At 42.0% G+C, this 26315-nt stretch overlaps 1 protein-coding gene across 1 annotated transcript in view; it reads right to left on the bottom strand.

The window, feature by feature from the left end:
• GLP2R (glucagon like peptide 2 receptor) overlaps nt 1-26315 on the bottom strand; it is a 46874-nt gene that overhangs the window by 17389 nt on the left and 3170 nt on the right. Inside the window, exons 2-9 of the mRNA XM_075719917.1 lie at nt 17555-17648; nt 12281-12385; nt 10029-10154; nt 7458-7560; nt 7067-7223; nt 5970-6129; nt 1884-1944; nt 583-652 (exon numbers count right to left, since the gene is read on the bottom strand). Coding sequence (XP_075576032.1) covers nt 583-652; nt 1884-1944; nt 5970-6129; nt 7067-7223; nt 7458-7560; nt 10029-10154; nt 12281-12385; nt 17555-17648 — 876 coding nt within the window. The remainder of the gene's footprint in view (nt 1-582; nt 653-1883; nt 1945-5969; nt 6130-7066; nt 7224-7457; nt 7561-10028; nt 10155-12280; nt 12386-17554; nt 17649-26315) is intronic.

Below are 26315 nucleotides of genomic sequence, written 5' to 3'. Positions count from 1 at the left end.
CTGGTTATGTTATTTCCATCTCTTCATTATCACCGCATTTCAGGTGCACACTTTTTTGCATTTGTTTAAGAAAAAAATTCGTATCTCAGTCTTGTCATGCTATGCTGCTTTTTTTTTTCGTTAGGTGAATGCTTTCTCCCCATGACCATCAGTGCTTCTGTTCCTACATCTCTGCATCCTTGTTATCATAAGATCTTCCTCTGTAGAGAATTTGGAGCTTTCTAGTGGTGCTCACCACAAGGTAGCACTCTCCTAAGTAATCTGCTCACTGAGAAAATGAGGGTAAAAACATAAGAATGAAAAAATGAGAAGCAAAAGGCTTCATCTTTGATATAGATGAAGCTGTGCAGAATTCACTGCACAGATAAACAGCAGTGTTTTGAGAGGTTGACACTGAAATCTTTGTTGTTTGTAGATAGACAGAAAGGAAGCTATGCCCATCCACCTACAATAAGAAACTTCATTTAGAATGTTTTCTGTCTCATCTTTTCTAATCCAAGAATTGGATTATACTTGGATAAAGTGTCACAAAAGACAATCACACTTGTGTGTGATATTAGGAACAGATGAAATAATTCTTACTGCAATGGAAAACAACATTGGTCCTCGGATGATCCACCAGATTCCCATGTGTTCATTTGTTCCCCAGCACCTGAACAATAATTTAAAGTATAATCACATTATTTTGATAGAAAAAAATGAGAAAGCTTACATAACCTATGTATATATTTCAAAAGGAAGTTGACAAAGTTAAACTTTTTCAGGTGGCACTCAGGAGAAACGGAATAAAACTAGGAAGAGTCTCACCAACAACTGTAATTATATTTATTCTGAAGATCTTTCCACCAGAATGTTGAATGAGGTTTCCCTAGACTGCAAACTTCAGAACTATCTGGCAAACTCAGTCTTTGAATCCGCAAAACAACTGTACATGGTACCAAACCTTCATAATGGAATTCATCCTACTCAAATTATCTATCTGAAACTGGAAACTGGAAATGGGCAAACTATGAATTGTGACCATGGTTCTTGACCTGTTAAAAAGTATGCATATGGTTTCCTTGAAGCTGTCTTCTCTTGCTCTAACCTTCTAATTTGTCCTACGCACATGTTCTTTCTTGCTAACTAGCCTGAAACTTCAGGATCTTGGCTTGTCATTTACAGTCTATATAACAGTTAAGTCTATGAGACTGTAATTTTGATTTGATTCCTGATGTTGTTGCTTAGTAACTGTATTGGTGTTCCAAACAAAACTCCTTAGGAACCATGAATAAAAAAGGGGAATAAAAGAAATCATACATAAACCCCAAAGTGTATGTGATGCCATTAACAGCATCATTGAAGACCAGAAGACTAGAAAACTAATGCTTACTAGTGTAAGTTACTCTTACTGATTCATTCACTGAATACGGAACACATTCATTTAATATCAGCTTTTAGTGAATATTAGTTTTTGTCATTATCCTCCCTAACAAATATTTTTATTCAAAATGGTAGTGAGTAATAACTAAACTCAAAGTGTAGATGGTCTCCAAGGAAAGCACTGGTCTCCTTTTCTTACTAACAAGATGCTTTCCATGAAGATGTTTGTGCTGACAATTTGCTTCATGTGAGTGGATGAACATTGGATGCAATAGCTTTCATTTCAGGAACAGTGAACATTCATTCTACTTTATGCATAAGTAAATCTGAGAATTCCGAGAAGTAGTTTAATGTAAAAGTACTAAAATGAACCTAGAAAATGTAACAAGTATTAATAGGTGCTGTATAATCTTAATATAATTTAGTAGTCAATACTTGCGTCAATTACTGTCAAGGACTTTCAGAAAAATTAAGCAAACAGAAAGCCAGTATTCTAAGACACATTTTATTTAGTGACCTACCCTGTGTTCTCCAGTTTTGATCTGCTTATTCCCCAAGGGCCCACAAACAGGATAGGAACAACTGAAAAGAAAAGGAGTCAATTACAGCCAAGATTGCAGAATGGTTCATACAAAACACAGCAATGTTACAGCAGTTTGGGGTGCAAAGACATAATGTTTTTCAGTCTTCTATTTAGAATTGTACAAAAATCAACCCGATCCTGGCTTTCCCCATTTGTAGTTCAAATAACAAATGAAATTTCATTGTATAGTTGAATATTGCATTTGCAGAGTGATATATACATGTATATATACACATACACTGCTGACCTGCCCAAATCTTCTAAATTCCTGACCCTGAGAACTCAAAATACTTTCCACTTGAGGTGTCACAGACTACCTGAGGCACCAGATGTTAATATTTTTATTTGTTGAACCTTAAAGGGTATTCAGGGGACACATGGAACTCTGTCTAGTTAATTAAAACAACAGACAAAGGCTTGTTTTCCTGGCTTACCTTTTCTGGACCCCTTAAAGATAATCTGTAGTCCCCATTCCCCTATTGTTGCCCCCCCTCCTGGAGATCATAGACTGCAGACTGAAAAAAAACCTTGAAATAAAGGATTACTACACTATTCCAGTGGTCTACAAACATGCAGGCACGAGCTTCAACCACAAGCACTAGGCATGTGATCTAAAAAAGCCAGGTGTTTTGCTGGATTCTGAGCCCATTAACACAGAGGAGATTTTCTGGTGGGTGTGGTAGAAAGGAAAAGAGATGTGGGTCATTGGGGCCAGAACAACATCTATTTAGGATTCTGGGACACTAGATAAGGTCATGGGGAGAGCAGGAGTGTGGCAATACAGGGAAAGGGCCAGAAGCAAAACACTCTCAGAGATAATAGAGCTCTGGGTGGGTAAAATGGGGAAAGAGATAGAAAGGGTCTCATTTGGGTGGGAGATGGCAGATGTGCAACTAAAGTATGTTCAAAACTGCAAGCCTGAAAAATAATCTTCACAGCAGCAGAGTGGATGAACACAGGTAAGGCCAAAGAAAAGGATGCTGTAGGAAATAAGACAAGTTCCAATGTGACTATATCTAGAGCTGCATGAAAGGATTAAGGTAATATCCCACTTCTTTTGAACATTGAAATAATTCACTCTTCAAAGGTACTTGTCTTCTTCCTTGGGTTCTAGAGAGAGTCTCAGTTACCTAAATTTAACCTTGTTAGATAAAATGAATCCCCTCCTCCATCAGGTATATTAAACTAAAGATTTAAGCACTACCTGATTCTAAGAACCCACAGGAAGTCTGATATGAAAACACCACTCAGAGCACTCAATGAACACAGCATAATTCATACTGGAGGAGCAGAGGAGTGACAGAGGTTGGGAGATGACATGAGGATGAAAAAATTAAGAATTCTGTTTTAGTCACATGGAGCTTGACTTCATAGTTAGATAATCAGGAAAGTTTTAATTTTTTTATTATTAACTACTTGATTTCCCTGTAAACATAAGGAATTTGGTCTGGAATACTTGGAATTCATCATTGACTGGGCAAAGAAGGGTATAGGAATGTATTTTATCTTCTTTTTTATCAAGACCCTTTACCCTGAGAAACTAGACTTGTTTTGGGACAAGACCAATTTTCTGAGCCAATTCTAACCAGCAAATTTCTATCTAGGTACCAAAATATAATATTTGAATATTCCAGTTTCTGTTTTGTGTTTGTCCTGACAAAACATTATCCTCCACAAAGATGTGGCAATATGTGCCTAGATTTAGTCAACAAATCTGAGCTGTAATATACTGGCATATAAGTACGTGTGTGAGTGGAGTTGGTAAAAAAAGATTTTGTATATGGAATTTCACATCTGCCTTGGAACCTGGAAGAACTGCATTTGAGTATCTAGTATTGACTTTGAGGTACCATGTTCCAAATGACTGATGATTAGTTTTTTTAGGCTTTCCTAATCTCTTTTATCATAGGTATTAAATACCGATTTCCATCAAATTGTTTACTATGTTACCTTGATGAAGTTAAACTTCAATTTAACTTGAAGATCAATACTTCTGTTTCAGATGTGAAAAAAAATAACTGTTTTTTCCAAGTATGCAATAAAACATGCCTTTCCCCATTGTACATGCTTCCTCAATGAAAAGCAATGATTTTTCCTGAAGCTCCTTTCTGATCTGATGTCAAAATATCAGGTTATGCTATACAATTAAATAATTTTGATTTAAACAATAGATCAACCTTTTTGTTTTAAACATGAGAAATGAAACTTTCCCAAGGTTACAGCACTTGCTTTGTATGCATGGACTGACATTTCTGAAAACATGTATGTTCCCATTGCAAACACTCCTGTTTAATCCTTGTTCTATACTCTCAATTCTTTCCATGTTATTTAATAACGTCACATTGTTGTCGTGTTGATCAGCAGTGAAGGCTCTACATTTATCATCAGGGCCTCAGAACTCCTCAGTTTCTAGCAAGCCGAGACTAAAACCACCTGACTTTCTTAACTTCTGAAGATACGCTAGTTTTTATCTGGTTTTTAAAGAACTAAGAGGTGTGAGGCACTGAACAGGTCTGTTAGAGTTCTGTTGTTACAGGAAGCTAAATAAAATCTTATTTTGGATTTAAAACTGTAAAACAAGAAGAAAAGAGCATAGGTGTTCTTATTGTTAACAAAAGGAAAAAAATTGGCACAATGTCAACTATGAGTTTTATATTCACTTGTAACTAACTGATTTAATACTCCAAAATCAAATGTGCCACTGCCAAAATTACTGGGTCTGAGTACTTTTTTGTTGATCTCTGATAACAGGATTATACAACGTACAAAGTGAAGCAATCTGTTGTACTGACATCTTCAGAACAATGCATACAATACTATCTCATACGTATTCAAAACCTGGTTCAAATGCTGTGAGAGACAAAAGTCAGATCTCTTTTAATCTTGTCAGTAGTAGTAAACACAAGCCATTTCTATAAAAAGAGAGTTAAGGTTTCTGGGTTCTTTAAAGGATCTTTATTCTTTCAGACCAGACAGTTTTGCCCTAAATTATCTTGTGTACTTCAACTTTGGAATAATTTATTTACAACTACATAATCATCCACCACAATCTAACCCTTCTAAAAATCACTTTTCTTTTTTTTTTTTTTAAGTGGGTTATACACTATAGTCCCACAGTCCTGGATACACAATTTTACATTTGACAATATAGTTCAATAGACATAGACATGGTTAGAGTGAACCAGACTGTAAAACTGTACACTGATAGAAGTTTTACAGTCAGAAGTTCTTATGGCCATCCATCCTATCCTCCTCAACTTGGATTATCACCTGGATTTGAATCAGTAACTCTCACAACAAACCTACATATTGTCTAAGAGTACATTTTTTATCTTCATTTAAAACCTTCAAAGGCCTGCAAGTTGTACAGGTATTTAAATGATTATTGGGATTTGGGAAACCTTGATTTTCTTCTTTGTCTGGGCAAGATACAGAATTATGCTCTTTGAATAAGCAACAAACATTATTGTCAGATTACATGACAATTTATACAAAATTGTTCAAATGCATGTAAGCAACTTTACATTGTCTTTATTCCATGAAAAATGCCTGAAATATAAGACCTGAGTCATGCAGAGTTTCAGATTGTCCTCTGACTTAAAGCATACTTTAGAACTTTAAGGCGAGCTAGGAAGGTGAACATACAAAAGAAAATTGTTAATGTTTAGACATCTTTGCTATGTAGGTGCTCTATTACAAAGGAAGAAAATTAAGTTGCTGATAGTACCATAATATTCAGTGATGACAGAAAATACAGCCAAATGTAGTCAAACTTCTTCTTGCTCTGTCCACTAGGCTACTGTTTTCTTATGAAACAATTCACCCATTTCCTGTATCTGCAAGTCAAGCTGAACTGCAACAAATGTATCTCTGCTGGTATACCTTTATTGACAATCGTTGACTTCAAAACAAACAAACAAACAAAAAAGAGTTCAGATTTTTTCTTTCTTCATTACAAATTATCCACCACTTACTCAAAAAAAGTACCACAGAATCAAGAACTTGTAAATTCTTACATACTTACCCCATCCTATCACAATATATGTCTGTAGCAGTCGTCTTTCAGAGAGTACAACAGTTATTAGTAATGTATGCAGATAAATTCCTTCTACTAATAGCCAAAAATAATTTGCCCCAACAAAGTAATGCATGAAAAACTGGGCAGTCCTGCAGATGATTACAATCTGTAGAAAAGAGAAACCAGGAATTATTTTTAATACATAAAAGCTTTGACAAATCCTGGTTTTCTCTTGTTACCTTAGCAACCATTTTAAAACTAGCACACAGTTGTGATATAACTGTGGTTCAGTCACATATCTCACAAGATTCTCCTTGCTGCTTGGGAGAGGCTGGAGGGGAGTGCAGTAATTCAAAGGTTTTCAGAGAATTTGAGTGGAGATGACAAGTAGTAAAAGCCAGTGACAGTGTAGGCTGAGGTATGTGTTCTTTGTGATCTATGTGATCTGCATATCAGAATTTTTACTGATGACCTATTAAAATAGGTCACTATTAACACCTTGCAGGCAATTTTGCTTGTTGACACAGGCAAACTATATTCATACAACATCATACAAGTATAATTTATCCACAGTGGTCACAAATGAGACATGTTGTTATTCCGTTATCTAAACAAGTGTAAGAAAATTAGTACATTTTCCTAGCACAGAAAAGCCTTTAAACTCTTTCTTTCTCTCTTAGTGTTCTTTCACAGCAAATACATCATTTGATAACATTGTCTTAAAGCAAGATTTGTGTGCATTGTATTGTGCTATGCATTCCAAGAGTGAATAAATAGTGTTATATAAGTGCCAAATAAATGCGTAGATTTCTTCCTAAAAACTACAGGTGTAAGTTGTTTTGCTTAATTGGATGTTTCTAAATATAACTATTGATTAATTTGTTGTTTCTATGCAAGGCTTCATATAAAAATCAATCTATTACAATTTATCAAATCAGATTTTTTTTCTTGATTACACCAAGCTTTATCAGCAAAATTTCAGCATTCAAAGCTCAGCTAACACACACCTCAAAACTTGCTGCCATATGGCAGACTTCCAAAACTGTAACTGTTATGGCCACTAGCAGCACACATTTACTTTTAGCAATGAACTAACAAGTTACCTCAGGACTGAGGTATAATATCCATCCAGTTTCATCATTTGGTCTTTTGGAGTAAATATTGTAATATACAGTGTCTTTTATAAGAACTGCTGTGGCGCGCAAGATAAAAGATGCAAATAAATTCATATGGATGTAGTTTCTTGTGCAGTGAAGTTTTCTGTAGGAGAAAAAATAATGTATGAATCCTCTGGAATATATTTCATTTGCATAAATAAAAAAATACTGTTGTATTCATATTGTTGCAATCAATGGATTTTGCTTAAGAACCACTTTCATAATGCTTATTAGGAAAATACAAGTTATTTACATCAGAAGCTAAGAAATAAATTCAATTACATGAAAAGAAGAATGCGCATACTGGCATCTGTACTTTTAAAATGCATGTACTAACCTGAGTGAAGAAAGTATAAGGAGAGCTAACACAAGTGAGATGAGAGACAAATAATATCCTATAGTGTACAACAGCTGCACTGTGCTAAGTAATTTATGTTCTTCTTCCTAGGAACAAAGAAGGAAAACGTGTTATACAGGCAGGCAGGTGGGCAGAGCAGAAACACAGGTCAGGAACTTTTGAGTCCAACTTCTTTGTGTTGCAAGGTAGCCAGGGGAGGTTTCTGATGCCTGCTCCCTGCTCCCTGCACTGCCTCGTGAATCATTGCATGACTTGCAGACAGCCTTAGTTTCTTTTTAAATTCGAAGGCACTCACAGTCTCATTTCCAGATTGCTCCTACCACACACCATTCATAGTCTGATTTACAGCTAATCATTGCCATGAATACATGCACCAAATGGGTCCTGGTGGTTTAACAACTGCAGAGATCAACTCACTCAACCTGTTCGTACAAGTGCAATTACTGTGTGTGTGGCCTGGGGAACACAGTTACAGATCAGTTGTGTCTGTACAATTTTGAAAGCCAGCTCTGTCTAGAGTCATTGAAATAGACTGACTTCTGCCATGATTTCAAAGAAAAAAAAATGGAATTATTTAATCAGAGTTGTCTAGAATATCTTTGAATGATGAGTAGGACCTCAGAGGAGGAAAGGGGACACTCACACTTTCTTTCCACTTTGCTTCATTAACATTTCTTCATGCTAAGTTTTTCCATTTAGCCTCTTATGTCTACCTCTCATCTCTTCATATTGCTTTTCTAGCTGAAGAAAAGCTTCTTTGCAGAGGGGACATAGAGACAGAGGATATATGACTTCCATAATCCATATTTGGCCTGCAAACTTTTTCTTGGAACCTGTGTCTTTTCCTCAGTGATTTTGTACTTTTCTTTGTGAATTGTCTTACTGCTCAGCCCCAGGGATTTTAGCACTGTCTTCCTGCCAGTAGTTGTCTCTAATCAATTTATGCTAATGAGTACTATCTGGATAGTGCGGGTGAGCTGTGCCTGCTGGTAGAAACTCTCTTGGAGAAGGTGAAAGTGTCCACGGAGAGCACTGTGGGTGCAGGAGATTCCCACAGCACAGCCATGAGTCACTCTGCTCCACCATGAAAATATTCAAACAGGCATGAACCTAATAAAAAGCATGAGTTATCACCTTGGCTGTGACAATTTTGCAACACTGAAGTAAATGAAATCAAGCTGATTCCACCAATGTGTGCAAATACCAGCTCTGGGTTATTTCTAACATCTTGGGGCTTTCCGCTAAGTATAACGAACAGGTACAAAACCACATTTAGCATTGGTAGGAAAGCTGGTTAAAGCTTTCAGAGAAATTGTCTGTTGTCACACAAGATGAATTAATATGTCTCCCACCCACAAGTTTGTGATCCAGAATGGTCAACAAACCATGGAAAATTCTCAGTACTTACGAATATTTATCACACTTGTATAAATAAACTGTAGGTTTGGAAGTTCATGTACTCACTGTATAAAAAGTTTAGTAAAAACTTAATAGTACATGGGGATCCTGAACTAATAGTGTTTAATAAAATAATAAAGTAATGTTACTCAATAAAGTAATAAACAGTAACAGTGCTCTCCCAATAAAGTACTAAAAAGTGAAAAATAATTAACAGTAATAGTGCTTACCTAAGAGACTTAATTTTGACATCAGCTAAGCTGGACTCTATGGCAAAGGAAGTTACAAGAAGCTGAAACCAGATAAGCTGTGTTCTTTAATGTTATCTGAAACTGCTGCATTCGTTGCAAAGTCATTGCTCAGTTGTGCAAGCAGGCAACAGGATTAGATCCCTGTTTCACTGCTTGAACTGTCCTTTACCGCAAACTTAAATCGGGTGGTGGAAGTGAGCTTGCTTGGTTGTAAACTGCCTTCTCACAGAGAACACGAGCCATTCTTCTTTGCAGATACAGAGCAAGAATGTGATTCCTAGCTTCACAAACCAGAGCTGATCAGTAATTGTTTTCATTTTATCTTCAGTACAAAGAGATATGAGCTGTCGAGGTGAAGTATCTAGTTTGCTCTTTATTCAGCTCGGGAGAGCCATTCCCCTGCTGACAAAGCCTAACACTTGGGCTGCATGCTGTATAAGACCGGGAAGGATGGCATTTGCATTATGATGAATCCTCCAGTCTGTGACTAGCTAAATTTGAAAGGACCAGTCAACGGCTCATTAAATGCTAAAAGGCTCAGGAAGGGGCAGGGAATGAAGTTATCTGGCCTTGGCAGACTACAGTGATTTGGGGCCGATGATGGGATGCTTTGAATTTAAATCATTTGCTAGTCAAGTTGCAGTCTTTTTCAACTTTATTAGGAGAAATTCAGCACATGTGAACATCAGACTTGAACAGAAAATAATTTGTGGCATCTAAAGTAGGAATCCCCCTCCTTAATCTTTCCTCCTCTGCTGCTTCTAAATAAAATAACAGGTTTCCATTTGGTAATCTAAATGAAATCTGAACATCTTTTGCAGGTATTCAGTGGAAATATTTCATCAGTTACTTAAGAAGGGATTAAGAAGATTAAAGTATTAAACCATAATATAAAACATACTTACTTTTTTTTTTAAATTATTTTTCTCAGAACATTCTGAACTATCACGCCAAATGTCTGTGGAGTTTTCCTTTGTTTGCCAAGTCCCTTCATCCAAGCAGACTCTGTATACATTTCCTACACTTCCTGAAAGTAAACAGAGGTTTAGTCTGAAAGGTCAAAAAAAAAAGATTTCATTTTTCATACACATTTTAAAGATTTCTCCCTTACCCCACAGCAATAGATGCCACCCCACCCCCACTCAAAAAAATAAAAAACACTTTTCTTCTGTCCTTGACAATATGCTTTTTATATTTAGATAGGACAAAGTAGGAATGCAATCTAGCAGAAAAAAATTCCCAGAATGTACCTGGTATTTACAAAAAGTACGTAGTTACTATATCCAAAAGAAAGGCCTACTTCTCACTTTATTCCTTTTCCTCATTAAGCTCATAAGTTCCATCAAGTATGGGTAGCACATTACCTGTGCTGTGCAGTCAAAATTATAGGAGGAAAAGTATGGTTTGATTAGGGAATGATCTTTCTCTGAAACACCTGTGGCTGGTGTTTTATTTACGTGCTTTGGGGCCTGATCAGTAGGTGGTGTGAACCAGTGAAGCTTTCTTGGCTTTCACTGCATTGTCCTAGTTTACACTATTTAAGAATTTGCCCATAACATTAGAATAATGCTATGGGGACCCTGGTTGATGTTTGTTTGTTGTTGTCCTCAACAACTGCCTTTCATTTATTTCTAATCAGACATGAGCTTTTTCATTCATTTTTTAATTAGGAAGTGTTTAAGGGCTGCAGCAACAACCAGAATATCTCATTTTGCTCAGGATAACTGGAACTGACAGAACTGCTTTGGGAGCACAGTTTGCTGTGATGGAGCAGAAGCTCTGTGTGGAGACCAGACACTGAAAAAAAGTCTGAAGGCATCTATGAAATGTGATCAGAAATCTTATTTCTAGACTACCCTAATTTTTCAGTGCTCAGGCTTGGCAATGATGACAAACCACAATAAATTTACCTGAAGCTTCCAAGCATTTCTGGTCCAAGTCCACTGGTGTCCCCAGACAGACACAGCTATGCCTCAGAAATGGGATCAGCAATGGAAATGGGGACCACAAGCAACCCAAACCCCAGTCCCACAAAATCTCTAGGACAAACAGACAGCTCTGCTGTCTCTAATGTCTCTTCTCCTAAGGTGCTGTGGTATGGATGAGAATGCCAGATGATGCTGTAACACAGCAGTCCACTGTGAACACAATTAAAAGCTTCATAACCTGGTACAATGTCTTACATCTTGCTTTTTTAGAAATTTAGACAGAAAAAGAGAAAAAAAGAATCTTCATTACATGGAGGGAATGAAGATGCTTTTATGTTTATTATAAAGAGCTGAATTTGTTCTAAAGTGTTGGCAGAAGCAGTTGTTTGGTAGACTAGATAGCAGCTGGGTCTCTTTCTGTTTAGCAGCACAAAAAAGAAAGACAAATTATGACATTACAGAAAAAAACATGTGTGGGGTGGACTGGAGAAAGCTAGGATAAGCAGCTCATAATAGTCTCCCATAAACTAGAGGACTCAGACACAACTGGTCCTTCCAAGTGGTATTAGAAATGCAGCTAAGAAAGCCACATGTGGCTAAGAAAGGCTGTGTAGCAGGATTCAGAAATGCTAGGCTGAGGTGGTAGGAGTGTCCTTTCATTTCTTTAGGAGAAAGTGAATGTTGTTTGCTTTTAGACAGGTTTGTTGCTGCAGATGTTATTCTTTTTCCCTTCCTGAGAGGCTCCTTGCTCCACTCCCTCCAGGAAAAGGCTGCCTGGAAAGCTTGTTTTTTCACCACACCACTTGCTGGTGGTGCAGTATGTCCTACTGGAGGGCTGACTGCTTGGAGTGCCTTGTTTGGCTCTTCCAGTTTTCTGGCAGAGAGCTGCTGGGGGTCAGTGGGGACCCCAGAAGTTGAACCTCAGAAGCTGAACCCCAAATCTTCTACTGCCAATAAAGGCCTGGCTGTACCGTTATACAATCTTGGAAATGTTGCTTTATAACAGACAATATGGAGCTGTAACAAGCACAGATGGAGAGAAAGAGTAAATAATTAAATATCAACAACAATTTTGTTCCTCAGTTCAGAAAAGAGGTGAAAAGAGGTGAGACAAGAAAGCCCTTAGACCCTTCAAAGGACACTGGGACAAGACAGACCAGCACCATCCCTCCTTTAGCTGGATTCCCAGCATAAACTCAAAGAGAGGTTACCACTTTCACATTACCATTTTCCAGCCATGGCAAATATGAAGGACAAGGAACAGAGACATTTCCTGGGGGTGAGTAAGGCCAGCAAACAAATTGATCAAATGTCCCATTACAATGTATTCCTGGGGAGAGAAGCAAATAGAAGTTTTACAAAAAGTTGTTCAGACAATGGACAATCATGAAAACCATTGTACACTGTTCCAGGTAACCTGCAAACTACTCCAGAGTATTTACAAGATGTAGCAGATAAACTTTGTGCATTCACTGTGCAATGTTCAGTGCACAGTGCAGAAATGGCTGCTACCCTTCTTCCCTGGATCTGTTGAACAGCAGCAGGTTTTACATGCTTCATTATGAGATAAGGGTATTGCTCAAATCATCCTGAGGCCTCTGTTGTCCAAATGTAACAGACAGATTACAGCTGTGCTCTCACTCACTCTTTTGGTACATGCTGCAGACTTTTTGCTGGTAAATAGAAGACATTACACTTTTCATGACCCCTGTGACAGCGGTTCTCAGCTCAGACCACTGCCAGCTTCTCGGGTAGTGACTCATCTAGGGATGATCAGACTTCCTAGAAGGTGGATTTTATCGGAGGTAAGATTAACTCAGCTTTGTTATCATACTGGCCATACACGCTCTTCTGATAACCCCTCTGTCACATATACATATTTCTTTCCAAGGAAGTCTGCTTAAGATTTCTACTGTGTATCTGCATTACTATGTTTTCTGACTTCTGGTCATTCACCTTTGAAACCTTGAAGTCAGATAAAGATTTACACAACACAGAAGGAGAACATATAATTAGATTGTCAGCATGTAGCAACAAGTATAATTTTATCATCACATAAAAATCTAGCATGATGAAGTGGACAATGAAGAACTAGATAACGGAATGCTTCAGCTGAGTGACACCCTGACCCTTCCTGCATGTGCTTTTGGTACCATGACTCTCCTACATGGTAACATCCTGCATGGTAACCAGATAAGTTAGTTGCTTGCTTACAAGGCAACAAATCCAAAACCTGCCTACCTGGGTTTTTGGGGGACCTGAGACAGCCCAGATGCACCACACTGCTGACAGACTTTTCATTATGTGTTCAAATTGACACCATGTTGTACTAGAAGCATAACAGTTTTGACAGAGGTAACTGCCTGGTTTTCCTGCCTCAGACTGGTTAGGACTCAGAAATGATGTGCTATCCATGCAAGTCCCTAAACTATGGACAATCCCAGATTCTAAGTACTCAGTATAGACATGCATACTGGCAGAACTGGCTTTAAACATTGTTGATGGTTTTCCTCCTTTGCATAGTAATGGATAGCATACTGCAGGACCATTATTCATACAATTCATTAATCTTTATTACGCTCCTGTAAGTTGGTGGAAACTGAATCCAGAACCTCCATGTCCCCAGAGTGCTGAAAACACAAGTTCCACACCCCAGATTACTCCTGTTTTCATCAGTGCCTGCTCATAAAAAATACATAAACATCACAGAGAACTGGGACGGGAACTTCTATTTTCCCCCAGCTATCACTGCTGGATGTTATCATACTGGCCCACTGTATAGTGGGTCAACCTGAACAAGGGTTATCATAGAATCATAGAATGCTTTGGGTTGGAAGGGACCTTTAGAGATCATCTAGCCCAACCCCCCCTGCACTGAGCAGAGACAGCCTTAACTAGATCAGGTTGCTCACAGCCCCATCCAAACTGACCTTAAATGTTTCTAGGGATGGGGCCTTCACTACCTCTCTGCGCAACCTGTTCCAGTGCTTCACCACCCTCATTATAAAAAATTTCTTCCTTACACCCACTTTAAATCGACCCTCCTTTAGTTTAAAACCAATATTCCTTGCCCTGTCACAACAGGCCTTGCTAAAAATATTGTACCCATCCTTCCTATAGGCCCCCTTTAAGCACTGAAAGGCTGCAGTAAGGTCTCCCCGCAGCCTTCTCTTCTCCAGGCTGAACAACCCCAACTCTCTCAGCCTGTCCTCGTAGGAGAGGTGGTCCAGCTCTCAGATAATTTTTGTGGCCCTGCTCCAGCAGGTCCATGTCCTTCTTGTGCTGAGGGATCCACAGCTGGATGCAGTACTCCAGGTGAGGTCTCACCAGAGCAGAGTAGAGGGGCAGAATCACCTCCCTCAACCTGCAGGTCATGCTTCCTTTGATGCAGCCCAGGATGTGGTTGGCTTTCTGGGCTGCAAGCACACGTTGTTGGCTCATGTCCAGCTTTTCATCCACCAGTACCCCTAAGTCCTTCTCCGCAGGGCTGCTCTCAATCCCTTCATTGCCCGGCCTGTACTGATATCGGGGGTTGCCCCGTCGCAGGTGCAGGACCTTGCATTTGGCCTTGTTGAACCTCATGAGGTTCACACAGGCCCACCTCTCCAGCTTGTCCAGGTCCCTTTGGATGACATCTCGTCTTTCTGGCATATCAACCGCACCACTCAGCTTGGTGTTGCCTGCAAACTTGCTGAGGGTGCACTCGATCCCACTGTCTATGTCATTGATGAAGATATTAAACAGCACTGGTCCCAGTTCGGACCCCTAAGGGACTCCACTGGTCACCAGTCTCCATGTGGACATCAAGCCATTGACCACGACCCTCTAGATATGACCATCTAGCCAATTCCTTATCCACCAAACAGTCCACCCATCAAATCCATATCTCCCCAATTTAGAGAGAAGGATGTTGTGGGGGACTGTGTTGAAGGCTTTACAGAAGTCCAGATAGATGACATCCATTGCTTTTCCCTTGTCCACTGATGCAGTCATTCCTTCATAGAAAGCCACTAGGTTGGTCAGGCAGGACTTGCCCTTGGTGAAGCCATTCTGACTGTCTCAAATCACCTCCCTGTCTTCCATGTGTTTTAGCATAGTTTCTAGGAGGATCTGTTCCATGATCTTCCCAGGCACAGAGGTGAGGCTGACAGGTCAGGAGTTCCCAGGGTACTTCTTTCTTCCCTTTTTAAAAATGGGCACAAAGTTTCCCTCTTCCAGTCAGCATGGACTTCACCTGACTGCCATGACTTTTCAAATATTATGGAGAGTGGCTTGGCAACTACATCAGCCATTTCCTTCAGGACTCTAGGATGCATGTCATCAGGTCCCATAGACTTGTGTACATTCAGGTTCCTCAGGTGGTCTCGAACCTGATATTACAGTGGGAATTATCCTATCTCCTTTAGCACCACTAGTGGCCCAGTGGTTAGCATGCTTTCCTGAAATACCATAGAATCATAGAACAGCCCAGGTTGGAAGGGACCGCGAAAGATCACCTGGTCCAATCTTCCATGGAAAAGGGAGCCTAGATGAGATTATATAGCACCCTGTTCAATCTCATGTTGAAAACCAACACATCCCTGGGGAGGTTGTTACAGTGAATGATGGTTCACTGCAAAAAATGTCTGTCATATCAAGAAGAAACCTCTCCCGGTTGCAACTTATACTTGTTGCCCCTTGTCCTCTCCATGTGTCTCTTTGTGAAGAGAGAGCCTCCATCCTCTTCGTAGCTGCCTTTTACTTTGATGATGTCCCCCCTGCACCTTCTGTTCTCCAGGGTAAAAAGAACTAACTCCTTTGGTCTTTCCTCATAGGGCAGGTTCTCCAGCCCTTCAATCATCTCCATGGCCCTCCTTTGGACCCTTTCCAGTCTGTCCACATCTTTCTTGAATTGTGGGGACCAGAAGTGGACACAGTGCTCCACATGTGGCCTGACAAGCACTCAGTGGAGTGGGATGATCACTTCTCCATCTCTGCTAGTAATGCTCCTGTGGATGTAGCCCAGGATCTGATTTGCTTTTGCTGAGGCAGTGGTGCACTGCTGACTTACATTTAGCTTGTTGTCCACCAGGACCCCCAGGTCCCTTTCAGCAAGGCTTCTCCCCAACCACACAGATCCTAGCCTGTGCTAGGGCTCTTTGGTTATGTCTTTGTTAAGCTTCATACAGTTCTTGCTAGCCACTCTTCCAGCCTGTCCAGGTCTCTCTGTAAGAAGGCTTTACCTTCTGCTGTGTCCATCTCATCACCCAGTTTAGCATCATCAGCAAATTTGGTGAGGGTGCTTTCAATGTCATTGTGCTCAGATCATTTATGAAGAAGTTGAACACCGTGGGACCCAGTATTGAACCCTGGGGGTCCCCACTTGTGACAGTCTGCCAGCCTGAGTCAAAACCATTTTTTCACCACTGTTTGAGTATGGCCTGTTATCCAGTTTGCTACCCATCTCACAACCATCTGTACCTTGCCAGCTTGTCCAGGAGAAGGCTGTGGGAAGCAGTGATGAATGCTTTGCTGAAGTCCAGATAAACAACATCCAGAGCTCTCCCCATGTCAACAGCAGATGTTACCTTGTTGTAGCAGGTGATCAGGTTAGTCAGGCATGATGATTTGCTTTTGGTAAATCTGTGCTGTCTTTTCCCAATCACCTGCTTCATTTGGTTAGCAACAGTTTCTAGGAGGACTTGTTCTGTTACTTTCCCAGGGATTGAAGTAAGACTAATGGGCCTGTAGTTTCCTGGATCCTCCTTTATTAGTGACTAGTTTCCCTGCCCTGTTTAGAAATGAGCCTATGTCTTCACTGTCCTCTGAAGCTATGCTACTCTTCAGCCAAGAGTCCAAAAGCTGTGGAGGCAAGAGAACAAATAAGGGACTTTAAGCTAATGGTTATAAGTGTCAGGTGAACATGGGGCAACTTGGTCTCTGTGTCTTAACTTATTAACCTAATGACTGTATCATAAAATGCATAAGCAGTCCTATGAGAAGACAGCAACTCCCCAGCTGCCTTGACTAGGCAGAAACCAGACTCTGTCTTAGCCCATGTGTTTTGTGTTCTTGTCTGCCATGGCTTGGTTTCTAAAGTATAGAAATGGGAGACATCTTTTCCCTGGATGGTCTGTTCTCCTGTGGTTAGCGTATTTTCCAGGAATATGGGTTTGACTTCCTTCAGGCTGAAAAAAGGAAGTGAAAAGTGGTCGTCTTGATCCAAATAATGTAGCTCTTACCAATAATGGGTAGCAGCACCATAGTGGTAGCTCAGCACCAGCTGTTCAATGGTTCGTTTCTGTATACAATCTGGTTGTACATACAGGAACCTAATATGTTTCAGGGCAAAGAGAGCCATTAACTTCATGATTGCAAGTTTGCATGTCTCATTACAGCTGATTGTTCGACATTTAGAACTTATAAACAGACACACACTTCTGCAAAGCAAGAAAAAAATATTTGCATATTCATCAATGTTACTTAACATGTGGCTTTATTGTGCTGTTTGTTTCTTTACCAGTATCTATGGTTGATTCCCGCAGCATTTTCAAGCATTCTTGTTTATATTTGTTCCATCCAGTAGTGGTTTTTTCCAGCAGAGATCCTTTGGCCTGTGAGTGAAAATACTGAACAGGAGGAAAATCAGTTAGAACCCTGTGGTCTTTTACTGGCAAGTTTCTTTCCATTATAAGAAATGGGGAAGGGAAGGGAAGGGAAGGGAAGGGAAGGGAAGGGAAGGGAAGGGAAGGGAAGGGAAGGGAAGGGAAGGGAAGGGAAGGGAAGGGAAGGGAAGGGAAGGGAAGGGAAGGGAAGGGAAGGGAAGGGAAGGGAAGGGAAGGGAAGGGAAGGGAAGGGAAGGGAAGGGAAGGGAAGGGAAGGGAAGGGAAGGGAAGGGAAGGGAAGGGAAGGGAAGGGAAGGGAAGGGAAGGGAAGGGAAGGGAAGGGAAGGGAAGGGAAGGGAAGGGAAGGGAAGGGAAGAGAAGAGAAGAGAAGAGAAGAGAAGAGAAGAGAAGAGAAGAGAAGAGAAGAGAAGAGAAGAGAAGAGAAGAGAAGAGAAGAGAAGAGAAGAGAAGAGAAGAGAAGAGAAGAGAAGAGAAGAGAAGAGAAGAGAAGAGAAGAGAAGAGAAGAGAAGAGAAGAGAAGAGAAGAGAAGAGAAGAGAAGAGAAGAGAAGAGAAGAGAAGAATGGTAGGTAAGCAGGGAGGTAAAGGCAGACCCCTTCCTTCTCCAGGAAACTATTAGTGAAATTTCTTCAGTTGCTGTCTTTGCCTGAGCAAGAGATGTATTGCCATGCTGCTATATTACCACAGAAATCTATTCAACTTGTGTAAAGTCCCTTTTAAAAAATCCACGCAGATATTTAATTGCTAGGACCTGTGAGGGTGCACCAAAACCATTGGCATTTCATTCCTCCACTGTAGAAAATGGGTGCTTATCTTCACAAATTTTACAGTCTTTCCAGGCTTTTTACAGTCAATTTATGCCAAGGTCAGCTAGTACTTCTCGTGTATTTATGTTTGTGCTAGATTAATTTAGGAATCTGATGGATGATAATTTTGAGGGCTGTTTATTTATAGAGCATTTTTAAAGATAATCAAGCACACCTCGCTGAATAGTACAGTAAAAAATTGAATAAAAGGGTAGTGAATAAGCAATACTATTTAGCTACTAAAACCTTTTCTCCAGTGCATTCTGTACTCCTGCCCTGCACTTCAAACACCACTTCTTTCTCCAACAGCTGCAACTGTGCCATAGACATTTTTCTTTTCCTTATTTTTTTTGAGAAAACACAATTGTAAATCTTTTTTTTACTTGCCCACCTGCAGCAACTCTGTTGCCTTTTTTGCCTGAACAGGGCACAGTTTTGCTCTCCTCTTGTGTCCACAGGGGAGAAGAGTCTTTGCCCTCAAGATTTCTCACATAGTGAAATGGAGCATTATTTTTATCCACGCCAAAATTTTCTCCATATAAAACATCTCACACAAATGGATTTTGATGTCCTGAGTTTTTGTAGGTACATTTTTTTGTTTGCTTTAGATGTTTTCAAAGCTGGTTTTACCTAGGCCTTCCTGTTACAGTGATGAACCCAGAGGAGATCAAGAATTAATTTAAATTCTGAAAAGCTAGATTTCTGGAGAGAATATGATCTGGAACAATTGCATCAATGTGATCTGTTTAGAGAGAATAGAAATAAAAGCACTTCAAGAACAATCTCCCTTTTACTAGTGTAGCCTTGAAGACAGGCTCAGCTTTGGAGTTAGCCAGTTTAATGACAGCAGATTCTGTGGAATCCTTTCTGGTGTCTGGAAATCAACTATCCCATGATTACAAGAGCTGCCTGCTCCTCTTGGCTGCTCCTACACTGTGGGCTCTTGGCTCCTTGCTCTAGCTCTTTCCCTTTGCCTGCTCACCCTGTGCTGTGTTCTGGAAGATTCTGTCCCCAAACATGTTCTGCTGCTTCTAAAGACAAGAACAATCCACCCTCAATCCACAGGGTCCTATGGAACCATCACCCAGTCTCTTCTTTTCCGGGTGAAGATAGGCTGAGAACACAAAGCAAAAAAAGTGTGTTGGTGTCTAAATGGGCACTTGCTCTGGTGGACAAATTCTGGCAGGTTGTATGGGAGAGGACTGCTGCATTTATAAGACATGGATGGCACTGAGGCCACAGAAACACAGAAGAAACACAGAGGTTGAGGGGATTGTCATTGGTGTTCAACAAGGGAATGAGAGAAGAGGCTTAGGAGCCCTGCTTGGACATGCTGACCTTGAGTCACTCCCTTGGCAACAAGAAGCAGAAAGGAGAGAGACCTAGATGTTAGCACGAAAGGATGAGATCAGGGATATAGATCAACAGTTGCTAGCACAGAGGGAAGAATTAGATTTGTCTCCACTGATGAAATTACTTATAATATAAAATTTGCTCTGCTGTTAAAAAAAATAAAATTTCCCAGCTATAGACAGATTTTAATAATGATTTTATATATAGTGACTGATGTGTTTAGGATGTGGTGGACATCTGTCTCTTGCACCTTATCAATGTAAGGGTTGCAATTTTCCTGAGGGCACTCATATTTTAACTTGCTTTCTGTAAATATCCATCTTTCTGACACACCTTTATCATACAACACTGACAGCAGAGGCCTTTAAGAGGGCTGTAGCTGATAATTACTGTTTATAGAATCATAGAATAGAATCATAGAATCGTTTAGGTTGGAAAAGACCTTTCAGATCATCCAGTCCAACCATTAACCTGACATTACCAAGTCCATCACTAAACCAATTAAGGGTAGAGTAGCAATTTCATGTTTCCTGGCTTAGTGGCTGGATTACTTATAATGAAAGTAAAAACTAGGAATCATTAAGATTGGAAAGGACCTCTAAGATCATCAGTCCAATCATCAACCCAACACCACCACGCCCACTAAACCACGTCCCAAAGTGCCACATCTACCTGTTTTTTGAACACCTCCAGGGATGGTGACTCCACCACCTCTCTGGGCAGCCTGTGCCAATGCTTGACTACCTCTTCCGTGAAGAATTTTTTCCTAATATCCAATCTAAATCTCCCGTGGCGCAGCTTGAGCCCATTTCCTCTCATCCTATCACTTGTTACTTGGGAGAAGAGGCCAGCACCCACCTCACTACAACCTCCTTTCAGGTAGTTGTAGAGAGCGATAAGGTCTCCCCTCAGCCTCCTCTTCTCCAGGCTAAACAATCCCAGTTCCCTCAGCTGCTCCTCATAAGGCCTGTGCTCCAGACCCTTCACCAGCTTTGCTGCCCTTCTCTGGACACGCTCCAGCACCTCAATGTACAGGGCCCAGTACTTGGCCTTGTTAAACCTCATACAGTTGGCCTCGGCCCATCGGTCCAGCCTGTCCAGGTCCCTCTGCAGGGCCATCTTACCCTCCAGCAGATCGACACTCCCACCAAACTTGGTGTCATCTGCAAATTTACTAAGGGAACACTCAATCCCCTCATCCAGATAGTTGATAAAGATATTAAACAAGCCTGGCCCCAAAATGGAGCTCTGGGGAACACCACTCATGACCGGCCACCAACTGGACTTAACTCCATTCACCACTACTCTCTGGGCTCAGCCACCCAACCAGTTTTTTACCCAGCAAAGAGTACGCCCGTCCAAGCCATGGGCTGCCAGCTTCCCAAGGAGAATGCTATGGGAGACGGTGTCAAAGGCTTTGCTGAACTCCAGGTAGATGACATCCACAGCCTTTCCATCGTCTACCAGGCGGGTCACCACGTCATAAAAGGAGATCAGGTTGGTCAAGCAGGACCTGCCTTTCATGAACCCATGCTGGCTGGGCCCGATCCCCTGGTTGACCTGCACATGCCTGTTGAGCTCACCCAATATGAACGGCTCCATAACCTTTCCCGGCACTGAGGTCAGGCTGACAGGCCTGTAGTTCCCCGGGTCCGCCTTCCGGCCCTTCTTGTAGATGGGAGTCATATTGGCAAGCCTCCAGTCATCAGGGACCTCCCCTGTTAACCAGGTCTGCTGATAAATGATGGAAAGTCGCTCGGCAAGCTCCCCTGCCAGCTCCCTCAGTACTCCTGGGTGGATCCCGTCCGGCCCCATAGACTTGTGAGCATCCAGGGGGCATAGCAGGTCATTAACTGCTTCGTCCTGGATTATGAGGACTCCATTCCACTCCCTGTCCCTGTCTTCCAGCTCAGGGGGCTGAGTACCCTGGGGATGACTGGTCTGGCTATTAAAGACAGAGGCAAAGAAGGCATTAAGTACCTCAGCCTTTTCCTCATCCTTGGTGACAATGTTCCCCCCCACATCCAGCAAAGGGTGGAGATTCTCCTTGGCTCTCCTTTTATTGTTGATGTACTTATAAAAACATTTTTATTATGTTTTACAACAGTGGCCCGATTGAGTTCTAGCTGGCCTTTTGCTTTTCTAATTTCCTTCCTGCATGACCTAACAAGACCCTGTACTCTTCCTGAGCTGCCCGCCCCTTCTTCCAAAGGTGGTAAACTCTCCCTTTTTTCCCTGAGTCCCAGCAAAAGCTCCCTGTTCAGCCAGGCTGGTCGTCTTCCCCGCTGGTTTGTCTTGCAGCACATGGGGACGGCCTGCTCCTGCACCCTTAAGACTTCCTTCTTGAAAAAGGCCCAGCCTTCCTGGACCCCTTTGCCCTTCAGGACTGCCTCCCAAGGGACTTTCCCAACCAGTGTCCTGAACAGGCCAAAGTCTGCCCTCCAGAAGTCCATGGTAACAGTTTTGCTGCCCCTCCTTTTTACATCACCAAGAATTGAGAACTCTGTCATATCATGGTTGCTAAGCCCAAGACAGCCTCCAACCACGACATCTCCCACTAGTCCTTCTCTGTATGTGAACAGCAGGTCAAGTGAGGCACCTCCCCTGGTAGGCTCCCTTATCAGCTGTGTCAGGAAGTTATCCTCCACACACTCCAGGAACCTCCAAGACTGTTTCCTCTCTGCTATGTTTTATTTCCAGCAGATGACAAGGGCTAGTGATTGTGAGACTTCTGCCAGCTGCTTGTAGAACACTTCATCTATCTCTACATCCTGGTTGGGTGGTCTATAGCAGACTCCCAACAGGACATCTGCCTTGTTAGCCTTTCCCCTCATCCTTACCCATAAGCACTCAACCTTATCATCACCACTGTCGAGCTCTATACAGTCAAAACACTCCCTAACATACAGAGCCACCCCACCGCCTCTCCTTCCCTGCCTATCCCTTCTGAAGAGCTTATAGCCATCCAGTGCAGCACTCCAGTCATGACAGTCATCCCACCATGTTTCTGTGATGGTGACTAAGTCATACCTATCCTGCTACACAAGGGCTTCCAGCTCCTCCTCTTTGTCGCCCATGCTGCGTGCATTGGTGTAGATGCACTTGAGATGGGCTATCAATTTCACTCCCAGCGTTGCCATGCTGCCCCTGGGTTCCTCACTAGCAAGCCTGGTTATATCCCCTTCCACATTCAAACCTAGTTTAAAGCCCTCTCGATGAGCCCCACCAACTCATGAGCGAGAATCCTTTTCCCCTTTGGAGACAGCTGATCTCCATCAGCCGCCAGCAGGCCCAGTGCCATGTAAACCTCCCCATGATCGAAAAAAACAAAATTCCACCAATGGCACCAGCCTCTGAGCCACCTGTTAATCAGCTGGGCTTTCCTGTTCCTTCCAGCATTCTTCCCTGCCGCTGATGGGATAAAGGAAAACACTACCTGTGCTTCTGATCCTGCAACCAATCACCCCAGTGCCCTGAAGTCCCTTTTGATCGCTTTTGGACTGCTCTCTGTAATCTCATCGCTGCCAACCTGTACAACCAGCAACAGGTAATAATCGGAGGGCCTTACGAGACCAGGGAGTTTCATAGCAATGTCCCTAACCCGGGCCCCAGGGAGGCAGCAGACTTCCCTGTGGGATGGGTCCGGATGGCAGATTGGGTCCTCAATTCCCCCTCAGGAGGGAATTGCCTACCACAATTACCCTCCTTTTTTTCTTAACAGGGGCAGTCGTAATCCGTGGGGGTGACTGACTGGCCCTCGGCAACCCCCTGGCTGGACCTTCACCTTCACCTACTTCCCCACTTGCCTGGCCCTCAACTTCCAGAGACCCATATCTTTTATGTAAGGGTGACTGGGAAGGTGAGGGAGGCCGGGAGGGGATTCGCCTGCCTCCCTGGGCAGGGACCTGTTTCCATTCCCCCCCGTCTCTTGGATCCCCTCCTTCTGCTTGCTGGCAAGAGGGTAGGGGATCCTCCGCTCCTTGTGGGGCCTCCATCTGCTGCCTTGGCCCCAGGGAGGGTAGGGTGTGGCTCCACTAATCTATCTGCCTCTCGCATGCCCTGATACTCCTCAGCCTTTCCACCTCCTCCTCCAGCTCTGCCACCAGGCTGAGGAGATCATCTACCTGGTCACACCAAATACATTTGCTGTCTCCACTGCCCTCCGGTACAAGCGACAGGCTTAGGCACTCCCTGCAGCCAGAGACCTGGACGGCTGCATGTTTGTGCGGAAGCTCCGTCTGGGTCGCCACATTCCTTCTGGTGGCGGCTTTCGGGTGAGTGGTAACCATAGCTGCCGGGTATTCTCCTGGGAGGACGATGACCACTGCCTGAGTTTCCCTTTGGAACTAGGGAGGGGGGGGACTTGGCCTTCCCCGCTCGCCCTGCTCGCGCGAACTGCTGCGCAAACTGACGCGCCACTGCCTCCTGACGTGCCACACCCTGTTTGTCCGTCGTGTTCGCCACACTCCTGGTTGCTCACGCTCCCTGGGGGCTGCTTTTATAGGTGGGGGGGTTTGGCCGCTGTCACTCCTGTCCCCGCCCACACTGCATCAGAGCTGCCGCACCTCAGCAGCTCGCCCTTTCCCACTCTTTCCCGCTCTAGGCAGGGAGCTGGGCTGCCCGCTCTCTCCCTGCGCTTTTACCGCCTTAGCAAGGGTGCCCCGGCACGAGTGTCCGCTCCAGAGCCCTTCGCCTTGGTGACTGCAAAGAAGGAGGTTTAGGAAAGGAATGGCTAAAAATAGGAGAGTTAAATGCAAAATTGCTTGGTGTCATATTATATTTGGGCTGTTGAAGAAATGCCCAATTAGGAGCAGAGCAGTAGAGAAAAGATAATGCTAGATACTGCTTACAGTTCAGTATCAGCATAATGACTTGACCACTATTTATCCAGGGAAAAGGACATCAGCCTAAGCTGTCTCCGTGTAATATGCCAGCTGGTCTCCTGAAACCAGGGCTTTGAGAGGCCAAAAACCACTGTCACTGTAAGTCACCAAAAATTAAAAATTCACTACTGGTTGAAAATGTTACCAACTGTAATGACCAAATTTTGGAGAGCAGACTAAATGTAAGTTTTCTAAAAAGCAACAATCCTTATACGAAAGAATGGTTTTCAGCTCTCCAGGGAAATTGATTTAATTTCTTTTTGTCTGGACTAGACCCTTTTTGGAAACTGCCTTTCACATGTGTAGTTGTCCTGAGCTTGTCTGAGCCTGGTGATATGCCAAGGGCTGAGATAAATAACCAGGACAATGTATGGCTGTGAACTTTACCTGTATCTTTTTCTTTGAACCTATGTTTGTTGAAAAAATAATGCAAAACATATTTATTTATTTTCAAAACAAGAACAGTGGAGACTATTAGCTGGCTGTTATATAAGACTACTCTTTCATGCATGTTTTTGCTATGTGAAATGTTGCCTGCCCAATACTCTGCTTTTAGTCTCTCAGCTAATTTCCAGACACCCTACTTTAAATTCCAGGGAGTAGAAAGACTATCATTATACTTCCTCTGATGGGCTTGCAAGATAAGGAGATAATATTTACAGCAGCCATGAGAAAGGAATGCATGTTTCCAAAAAAAAAAGGATCTTGACATTTCCCTCATGTAGGCCTCAAAATGCTGGAAGCCAGGGGAGATTCTTCAGATACTCCCGGGTCAGTGAACCTCATTTGAAGAGGCAAAGACATGGAGATGACGCATTTGTAGAAAAGACTGCTTGATTTAAAGGGTAACACTTCAGTTTCTAATAAACAAGTGCATTAAACAGCCAAGGAAATACAAGGAAAACCTCACAGCAGCTACCTGGTTGCTTGTTTGGTTCCATTCCTGGAGATGAGGCTGACATACAGTCATGAAGAAGCTCAGTCAACAAGAGTGAGGAGCAGTTTAGGCATAAATGACATTTTAATATCACTTCCTTAGGTAATTGTCAGTTTCTGCAAAGCTACAGGCAGATTCAGCTAGCCAATACCTGGTCACTATTGATGTAATATCTGTGAGATGCCTGGTTTTCTACCATAAGACTTTCTGATGAAAAAAACAAATCAAGTCTATATCAAATCAGACCTGCACCTGACAAAAAAAAAATTAAGAGTTGTCAGCTGACCTCAAAAGTTAATTTGAAATATAGTTAGAATAACATATAAAATAGTTTAAATTATTAATTAAAAAATGTGCAGATGATTGGAAATTAACAGGGAAGCAGACAATGATGAGTTAATAAGGGCCATTTAGATCACAGAGAAACATGAACCCCTCTGCAGAGCATGCACCATGATAGACCTAATGCAACATTTTACTCCTAGAAGCCACAGCTGGAGGATGTATGTCAGGACTTTTTGAGACTTTATATTTAGTTGTAGAAATGAAGTAACATGAGCCACCTGTAGACAATGTTGCAGTACAGGAGACTATTGACATTTCTGGCGTTGAACATACAAGGGAGTATGTTGAAAAGGACTACAAGGCAGTATTAGTGAGTAGTATTTGTCCCTGGT

This window comes from Pelecanus crispus, chromosome 12, assembly GCF_030463565.1.
Source record: "Pelecanus crispus isolate bPelCri1 chromosome 12, bPelCri1.pri, whole genome shotgun sequence".
Lineage (NCBI taxonomy): Eukaryota > Metazoa > Chordata > Aves > Pelecaniformes > Pelecanidae > Pelecanus > Pelecanus crispus.
This window is presented reverse-complemented; position numbering and strand designations above follow the sequence as displayed.